General features: G+C 52.8%; 3 protein-coding genes across 3 annotated transcripts in view; all 3 read right to left on the reverse strand.

Annotated features, from left to right (window-relative positions):
* Positions 1–22: 22 nt before the first annotated feature.
* On the reverse strand, positions 23–2,982 carry LOC136194981 (uncharacterized). Its single transcript, XM_065984240.1, has 10 exons — positions 2,910–2,982; positions 2,668–2,860; positions 2,429–2,614; positions 2,208–2,375; positions 1,984–2,160; positions 1,758–1,931; positions 1,306–1,704; positions 1,089–1,253; positions 607–1,035; positions 23–541 (listed from the first exon to the last, which is right to left on the reverse strand). Exons 2-10 carry the CDS (start codon positions 2,765–2,767, stop codon positions 129–131), a joined length of 2,211 nt encoding a protein of 736 aa, XP_065840312.1. The 5' UTR covers positions 2,768–2,860; positions 2,910–2,982; the 3' UTR covers positions 23–128.
* Positions 2,901–3,891, reverse strand: LOC136194992 (protein Abitram-like). The gene is made up of 7 exons (XM_065984258.1): positions 3,766–3,891; positions 3,659–3,710; positions 3,478–3,608; positions 3,347–3,425; positions 3,220–3,289; positions 3,045–3,169; positions 2,901–2,993 (listed from the first exon to the last, which is right to left on the reverse strand). Exons 1-7 carry the CDS (start codon positions 3,857–3,859, stop codon positions 2,984–2,986), a joined length of 561 nt encoding a protein of 186 aa, XP_065840330.1. The 5' UTR covers positions 3,860–3,891; the 3' UTR covers positions 2,901–2,983.
* Positions 3,892–5,311: 1,420 nt separating this feature from the next.
* LOC136194666 (uncharacterized) overlaps positions 5,312–9,141 on the reverse strand; it is a gene marked incomplete in the record, with an annotated part of 21,156 nt that continues 17,326 nt past the window's right edge. The window contains 1 exon segment of the mRNA XM_065983863.1: positions 5,312–9,141. Within this exon segment, the coding sequence (XP_065839935.1) occupies positions 5,407–9,141 (3,735 nt within the window).

Consider the following 9,141-nt stretch of genomic DNA (forward strand, 5'->3'; position numbering starts at 1 on the left):
GTCGGATCTTCACGTGACGAGATTAGGCTTGTCATATTATTTCGAAAGCAAACCGACACGTTACATTGACACAAATTTCACACACAACTGTCAAACACTGAATCATGTCCTTCTCGCTCTCGGGTGTCTCACTTTCCGGTGAATGTAATTGATGTAACGCAAGCGGGCAATAGCTTAGCAACGACTCGAAATTTGATGACATACTGAGTGCACATTCTGTGATTGTTAAACTGATCGCGAATTATTTGATTTATATTATGAATGCTGAAGGATTCATCACTTTTGCCCTTGCCGTCAAAGTTGGGAATATGGAATTCAGTGTAGCGACCACTGCCTAGTCTGTCACCGAGGGAAATATGAAAATCCTCATTGAATTTACAGCGGAGTGACACGGTGATGTGATGCTTCGCATTATCGGTGCCGTCCGAAATCATGGTGACCGAAAATGAAACCGTGTCATACAGCTGGGAGCTAACGACATCAGAATCCATAGTACCAAACACAAAGGAAACTTCAGGGTTTGGCTCAAAGCAGAAAGAAACTGAGTTACATTAAACCAAAATCGTTTACAAATTAATGAGATAATCAAGACGTCATTTGGTTTACCTATTCTTGGAGTCGGACCTGGAAAACCTGGAGGACCCGGAGAACCCTTAGGACCGGGAGGACCGGGAGGACCGGGAAGACCGGGAGGACCCGGAGAACCCTTAGGACCGGGAGGACCCGGAGCACCCTTAGGACCGGGAGGACCCGGAGCACCCTTAGGACCAGGAGCTCTCGTCGGACCAGCCGGCATTTTCATTCTGGTTGTATCAAAGATAGAATTGCGATAGAGACATTCGACGCAAACGTCCACGATGCATCTGTCGCCTGGCGCGACAGCAAGCGGCAACTCGAACGTATCGTTGGGCTGTCGTGGATCGCCGGTGATCAATGACCAACGCTGGCTTCCGCAAGGAGAATTCTTGAAACCGCAGTCGCCAGACGATCCGTCGATCAAGCAGTCCAACGGAGGGGGGACAATCGCCGGCTCGCCTGTGAGAGAAAGACACTCAAGTGCACTACGACGGAAAACTGAGTATGTTTACCTCCTTTACTTCCTTTCGAGAATCGTCCGAGTGGACGAACGCACTCGAGTCCGCAAGACGTACTGCAGCACTTCATCTCGTCAGGACACGAGCCGTCGTGTCGACAATAGGTTCCACATTGTTCGGTATGAACGTAATAGGCGGACGGACACTCGCCTTCCTTGGCTAAGAAAAAAGAACAATAGAGATAATGCATTCGCTGCTTTTCAACTCCTACTTATGCACACGTCGGTTTGACTGGTGTCTAGTCTCCTTATTTCAAATGTATTAGAGTCAGGTACCGTAAATTTCAATTCAATTCTACTCCGAAAAAATTCGGGTTGTCTTGACGATAGCTGAATGCACACGGGCGTCAAAATCTCAGGCGCCGCCGAGGGCTGTAATCTGAGAGATATCGGCTTCTCCACTGGCCTTGTCTGACCACCGTCGAATACGCGCAAGAGCTGAACTCTGAGCGAAACGACGCCTCTACTCCGGCGATTCAGGGTACGATAGTAGAAAAAAACAGATCGCAACGCTGGTTTGTCATTCGCTGCTCCCATTATAAACACGGGGCTGTTGACGGCGTGGCCTCCCATCTCAAAAGAAAGAACAGGATGAATTCCCACGAGATCGCCTGTGAAGAGAAAGTAGATGAATGTAGGACGAACATTGCACCGGTTTTCGTACCCATTGGGATAGACGTTGGAATGCAGATAGGCTCGACTTCGGTCCATCTTCCGTCGACGCATCGACGCTCGTCGGATCCGACCAATCGGAATCCTTCGTTGCAAAAATAGACGGCTCCGGACGCGTCGTCAAAACGAACGGAACCGTTCCCCGGAGCATCGAGAGGATGACACCCTGACCCCCACAAGAATCAATAGCAAAAAATCCATATAATAATAGATCTTACGTTGTCGACAGGGCAACGCGGTAAAAAGTTCTTCGTCCCACGTTTTGCTCGTCGAGTCGCACGTGCGAACTTGATTTCCAGAAGGCACAAAGCCGTTCGGACAACTCAAATACGCGGTATCTCCTTTGTGGCCAAGATGAACGCGAACGGGGCCTCTCAGCTCAGTAACATCACACTCTAGAGACACCGGATTAGTATTGAATTATTTAACATGGCCCCGATACCTGAACAAGGTTCCAGAAAGCAGTCTCTTTTTTCTATGTCCGCTCCTTGGCAGTCTCTGGCTTCGGGCTCTGGAGGTGGGCTATCGCACTTGCGTGTCCGTTGCTGCGTTCCACTGTCGCACGTTCGTGAACAGGCAGTCCACTCAGTCCAGCCCCCCCACTGACCGTCTATGATCGATACAATTAGATGTCTCTTCGGTTGCCAAGAAATGTGTTCGTACCTTGAAGACACTTCACTTGAGCGCCGTTCCACTGGCCATGACAGCAGGCGCGATGCGATGAGCCGTGCAGGGCGTAGCCGTCGTCGCACACGTAGTACGCCGTTCTGCATCCGTAGTAGCCCCCGCTGCTTCCGTAGCCCAACTGGACGTGCCCATTGGGCGGATCGCGAAGCGAAGGGCAAGAATCTAGACAAAACAGAATCTTCCACAACCGAGTCTCAGAGAATCAGACTTCTTACAGCTTCTTGGAGGAGATCGCCCCCGCCCCCACCACCACGACTCGGCGTGAGGCAGAAAACCGCTTGCAAGAGCGAGCAAGGCCAATGTAAGCCCAGTCATCAAAGTTGCGAACTGAGCAAGTTCGTACTCGATTGTGGGCTTTTATTTGCGTTGCAGAAAATGACGTCACCGGAGCCGGGAGGGGACATTTACCTAAATTCCGTAGCATTGCGATGACTGCTTGGCGAGCGCGTACATGTACATATATCAAATTAATTTGGCGAACTGATTAGCTGGGAGAAAATGCTATAGCAACCATTCGAATAGAAAAATATCTCAGGTTTTTCTACGAGAAATCGTCAAAAACGGTTTCCTCACTCGAAGAAAACCAACTCACGTCACACGATGAGCTCGAATTTTGCAGTGCCCCACGTATTCGCTTTCCGTTTTCAATTGCGCGAGTACGGTGTCGCTTTCCGCTTTCTTTGGAGCAACGACCGCTATGTATCCTTCCATCAGCGTCTAGATGAGATAAAAGTCTACGTTATTGATCGAATTCCTTTGTCTCGCACCTTGGTTCTAACGAGATCTGGACACGACGTCAACTGATCGTTTACTTCGAGAAGACTACCTCTGATACAGCTACAAAGAAAAAAACAACAATCATTACCCATGTATCAAGAAGTCGAATCAACTTGCCTATAGACCGTGTACTGTGATCCATCATCACAGGTTATAATGCAAAGGGGAGATAAGGGATTAAGCCACTGTGCACCTCCTTAGCAGAAAAAAAAAGTCGTCTATTGTACTCTGCATGTACTAGAGCCTACTTTTTCGTTTTCCTTTCACTACGTTTGCCGTTCGGTCCGTACTCTCGCTGATCTTGTAGTCGACTTTGAGAACTTTTCGACAGGGAGAAGTCACGATGGGATGAGAGGGAGCCAGGCATATTACGCACATTCTAAACACGATGAGTAGAGTTCGAAAATAGTTCGATATTTGAGAGCTTACTTGTTGGAATGCTGTAGAACGCAGGTGTCTTCGTCGAGACGATCCTTCGTGTCTACGTGGAAAAAGTATCGATCGCTGCGTGCTCTCGCTACAAAGGCTGCTCGAACCAACTGCATACGCCCGAGTGAAGTAGCGATCGAGAAATGGCACGCGAGGCACGCAAGCGGACGCGTCGAATTCAGAGAAAAGTTCGGCGGCCATTTTTTCGTACGACGTTAACGTGCTAGACCTACTTGACACGTGCACCGATAATCATTTCGAAGTTACGTTGGACGAAGCGAGGCAAGACGAAATGAAGAAGAAGAAAGGCGTCCACGAGGCGTTCTTCGCCATCTTGGGTTCGATGACGATGCGTCTATTGCGTCACTTCATTGCCAAAAATAAATTGCTGACTTGGCTGCCGACAGGAATACAGGTCAAACCGGTATTCAAACCGGTTGCTTTTCGCGCCTTGCATTTCTCGGACCAATGAGAGCGCCAGGTAGACCCCACGTGATCTCAACGGACGAATGAGCGCGCTGGGCGGAGCTACGCTGCTCAAAAGCGAAGTGCACACCGATTTTCCTTCAGTTGCGGCTGAGGGTGGATGTTTCGCGGTTCGCTGCGTCTCGTCCTTGAACGGACCGGCTCGGGGGAAGGCAAAAGGCAAGACTGGATTGGCGGATCAGCGTGGCCCACGGATAATCCGTGCCGGAGCCCGTAGGCAGGGCGAAGGGGGGCTTCGGCCTCGGTGCGCGCACTGGGCGAAACGATCGCTTAGGTCTTATTGTTGCTAACAAGCACGAACCGCGCTAGGCTCGAGCGGTTACGGCTTGGAGGGGGTGTTCATTTATGGCCTGGTTGCCGGCACTTGTCTCACCCGATAGCACGATTAGACCGAGGATGATCCGGCTCAGGTGAAGTCTTTTCGGCATTGCACTGTCTTTCTTGTCGGCCTCTACAAACAGTGGTCGGCCGTTCTCCAACCCAGAAGCCCTGGTTCTTAGCCTTGTGCTTACCAATGTGGTCAGGTATCGTCGCGCCGGGGGACTCGGTATTAGGGACCGACTACTCGTCCAGGCGGATACTGATTGGGGGGGCCGAGGAAGTCGCAACTCGCCCGAAACTTTTTGGAAGGGAGTCATCGCTTTGCGAAGACTTCCCTGGGCTACGAAGCGTCCGAACCTCCACGCGGTGTAGCCTGGATAGCGCTAATACGGACGCAACCAAAAGGTACGTACAACGATTATTTGACAGTGACTAATAGAATTTCTTTTTTAGGTCGCGCAACGAAGAAAAACGGCGCTCTTTTTGAAGACTCGATCGCCGAACGCGCGCCGCTTCGAATAGGATTTCTTTTTTAGGTCGCGCAACGAAGAATAACGGCGCTCTTTTCGAAGACTTGATCGCCGAACGCGCGCCGCTTCGACACAGGTCGTGAGCGACGGCGGCAATATCGCCAAAGATCGACAAAAGGAAAGATACGTTGGACGTGTAGATTTAGGATTTTTTTAGCACTGCATGAATGTAAAGCGATGTGTGAAAATAAAATGCAGAACTTGAACGTGTGGTAAATTCTCTCACAGCCTGCGCGGACGGCTAAGACGCGCGCTAGAAACATTTTGCACTGAACGCGTTCGAAAGACTTTAGACGATCCGCGTCGCCGTCGAAGCTCGAGGAATAGTAGACACGATTTACCATACAAAATATGAAACGTAAGAGCACAAAGAAAAACGATTAAAACGTGCAGAGAGTGCTGCTTCATGGTCTACTCAGGCGATTGCTGTTCCGTTTCTTTTTCTTCTTCCGCCTTCGACGAAACCGTCTTCAGCGGAAGACTAGGACGTTTCGGAAATTGCGGCAGAGGGCGACGTTGCGACACCGAAGGCGATCTGACAGATGGAATACTAAACGGATCGTTCGATGGCCGACGAGAAAACGGACCCCCGCCGGAAATCGTTCTCGGCATCGCCGGAGCCGACAAGCCGCCAGCTTGGCCCACTGGAAGAGGTCGAGTGAAAGACGGCATCACGCGCGTAGGACTACGAGCAGCGGGAGCGCTATCCTCTTCAGCCGAAGACGCCGATTCCGCCACTGTTTTGACTCTCTTACTCGGCTGAAATCTTCGTCCAGCGCTGCTATCCGATTCTCCGTGATCGTCCGATTCAACGGGAGGAAGACGAGCCGGCGACACGCCGAGCGGCTCCAGTTGACGAGGCAGATGACGTCGAATGGCACCGCCGGGAAAACTCGCCGGACTCGACGGCGACGTTGGACTTCTCATCGTCGGCAGAACACGATCGCGAAGCGGCGGAAGGACTACGGTGCCGGCGGCCTGCGCGGCGGGACGCAGAGGTGGCAGGCTAATTTGCCGTCTCCCCGGCAAAGAAACTCTTCCCACTGGAGACGACGGCGAAGTGGGCGACGATTGGTCGCTTGGCAGAATTTCTCTCTCCGAAATAGGCGGCAAGGGCTGGATAGGAGATCGAGACGCCGGTGGGCTAAACATGGTCGGATCCGGCGCTGATAGAATGCTCGGTCGAGCTCGAGGCGTGAACGACGGCGGCGGAGACTGGATACTGCGACGACCCGTTTCGTCTCCCCGTCCAGCGACTTCGGGCAGATGCTGGAAAGGATCGGGATTGACTCGCATTTCCATCTGCATCGGGGGTCTTTGCCACGGCTGATTGCCTTTCGTCGCGATCGAATCGCGCGGCTCGGCTTCTTTACCCGGCGCCGTTTTGTCCTTTCTCCAACGTCGAACGACTCGAAGCGCTTCCTTTCTATCCATCTTTTTCTTATAGTAATGATGGCTGACGTAGACGGTGACGGCAATTATAACGACGACGACGACAACAGCAAGGACAATCCACCACCACGGAAACGGCGAAAGAGGTTCGACGATAGGAGCGATAGATAAATAGTACACTCCTGTCGCTCGGCAAGACAAGGAATCCGTCGAGCAAATACCTCTCGTCGTTTCGCCTGAATAACTGCACACGTTTACGCCGATGCAGTGTGGCTTGTCCGTTGGAATCTCCGCGTTTCCCACTTCCAAAGGTTCGCCGTTTCGCAGCGTGTTAGGACGAAACTCGAATCGAAAATTCTGCATCGACGGCGGATTGATCGAATCGACGTCGACAGCTAATATCGACAGTTCCAAAGCGGACGAATTAATCCAACGGCCCGTGTACGACACGCCGAGACTCGGCACGAAAGAGAAAATGAGATCGATCTCCTCTTTCGATGCAATCGGAGGCTGATTAGTCGGCACGTTGAATCTCACGACAATCGTATCTCCAACGCTGAAAACGCCGTTGGCGTTGGCGATATTTCCGAGAGCGAATTGCGAGAGAATCCTGGGTGTTTTCGTATCATCGTGCTCCCAGTAGAGATCCGACGAGCTGGCCGACAATTTGCTACTGTAATCGAGTGCTAGAGCCGGATCGGTGCCCGTTTTGCCTGTGACGATCCGTACAATAGTCGAATTTTTCACAGACATTTTAATTCTGTTTTGAAGTATCTCCGGTTTGCTCGTATCGAACGACGCCGACGTCGCCTGCACTCGCAGAGCCATTTTCGAAACGACGGGCAGGACGGTCAACGTTGTTTCGTCGCCGGTTTCGCGTCGCTTTCGCGCTTCGATGCTGACGTCCTCCGTCTCCGTTCCCGTTCCCGTTCCCCCTTCGGTCATGGAGTCTCGGTAGAGATCGTTCGCGTCCGTGCCGTCGGCGAGCAACTGCGAGCAACCGACGACGCTAGCGTAGCCGCCTTCGCCCAAGAGAAACTCCACGTCTAGGATTTCGTTTACGTTCGTGTCGCAGTACTCTTCGAATTGGGAGTGCGAAAAGGGCGGCTTGAAATAAAGATGTATGTCGCTCTCTTCGCCGAGGTACGTCTCGGACACTCCCGTGCCGCCGACGACGACGTTGTTGATCGTCACCGTCTGAACGGCGGGGAGACGATTACCCCAATCGCCTTCCAAAACCGGCGACGAAGCGTTGCTGTGCAGAGAATCGCCGGCGGCGTTGAGAAGACAGAATCGACTTATTTCGTTTTCGCTCAGCTGTTGGTGATCGGATCCGAAGCCGCCGCAAGGGCCGTTCGGCTTGATGCTGATTCTCCACGCGCCCACTTTTACCTCCGGTTGAGGATACCCTTCGTCGATGATCGCTATGCGCAGACGGCGCCGATCGAGCCACGTCCCCACGTAGCGCTCTTTCACCTGTCTCGTGTTTATAAACGACGGCCCGAAGTCAATCAGCTGATCGACGTCCGTCGTGAAAAACTCGTTTCCAATGCCGACGCCGGGCGGCATATTCGTGTCTTCCGCAAATTCAATTAAAATCGTATCGGTACGCGAAAATTTCGAATCGGTGTCGAATCCGCTTGCGTCGACGCCGCCGTCGGCGACGACTCGCACGATCAAAGGCCCGTCGGCGGTGACGTGAATGCGAACGATGGCCTTGCTGCACGCCGAACGTCGATCGCACACCTCGAATCCAAAAGAATCGTATCCCTTGAACGAAGCCGACGGCGAGTAGAGAAAACTGGCTCGATCGCCGTTCATCTGCACGACGGCGTTGCCACCAGACGGCATCGGTTCGACGACGGCGAGATGACTCACGTCGATATCGGTGTGCGCGAAAACGCCGTAGACAGTCTCATTCAGCGTGGCTCTTTGAACGTCGAGCGCCTGCTCGTCGTCGCGATCGTACACAGTAAACGACGAATTGGCGAAAAACGTGCGATCGCCGAACGGTTCGAGAACGACCGGTTGATGATCGTGGCTCACTGCGGACATGTCGCGCACCTGCGGCACGTCGTTCACGCTGCCGACGCGAATCTGAACGGTCGCTTCGGCGCAGGCGATTCGAATATCGCTATTAGGTCGGAAAAGACTCCCTTTGTTCTCGACGATCTGCTGAACACACGATGGCACGTCGAGCGCGACGCGCCCGAGTTCGACGTTGCGTCGCGCGTCGCACAAATCGCACACGGCGTAGGTGAAATTATCCGACCCCACGAAGTCTTCCCCGGGAAGATAGGTAATGATGCCGTGCGCGTGATAGACCTTCAGTTCGCCGCCTCGCGCCGTGACCAGGCTATCGACGTAGGCACCGTCGAGCGGATCCCGAATCGATATGCGAAGTTTCTCGACGACGTCGAACGGAAGCGTTTCGCTGTCGGCGACGTGCGGATAGATGGCGATTAAATCGTAGTCGTCCTCCGGCGAGTCGTGCAAAAAGTTCTCCGCCGTCGGCGAATCGTTCACGTCGTCGACGACGACGACGAGAGTCCCGCGACTGCACGACGACTCCGTGTCGCATACTTCGTAGTGAACGGCATCCGTTCCGTAGACGTCCGGCTTTCCAGAATAAATAACCTTTCCCGTTTCGTTGTCGTATCGCGCGGCGCCGAGCTTGGGCCAGGGAGCGACAAGCGTGATATTCTTCTTCGGCGGTTTACCGTCTTCGACGTCACTCAGCTGCTCCCATAGATC

The sequence above is a fragment of the Oscarella lobularis genome, chromosome 13 (assembly GCF_947507565.1).
Source record: "Oscarella lobularis chromosome 13, ooOscLobu1.1, whole genome shotgun sequence".
NCBI classification, from domain to species: domain Eukaryota; kingdom Metazoa; phylum Porifera; class Homoscleromorpha; order Homosclerophorida; family Oscarellidae; genus Oscarella; species Oscarella lobularis.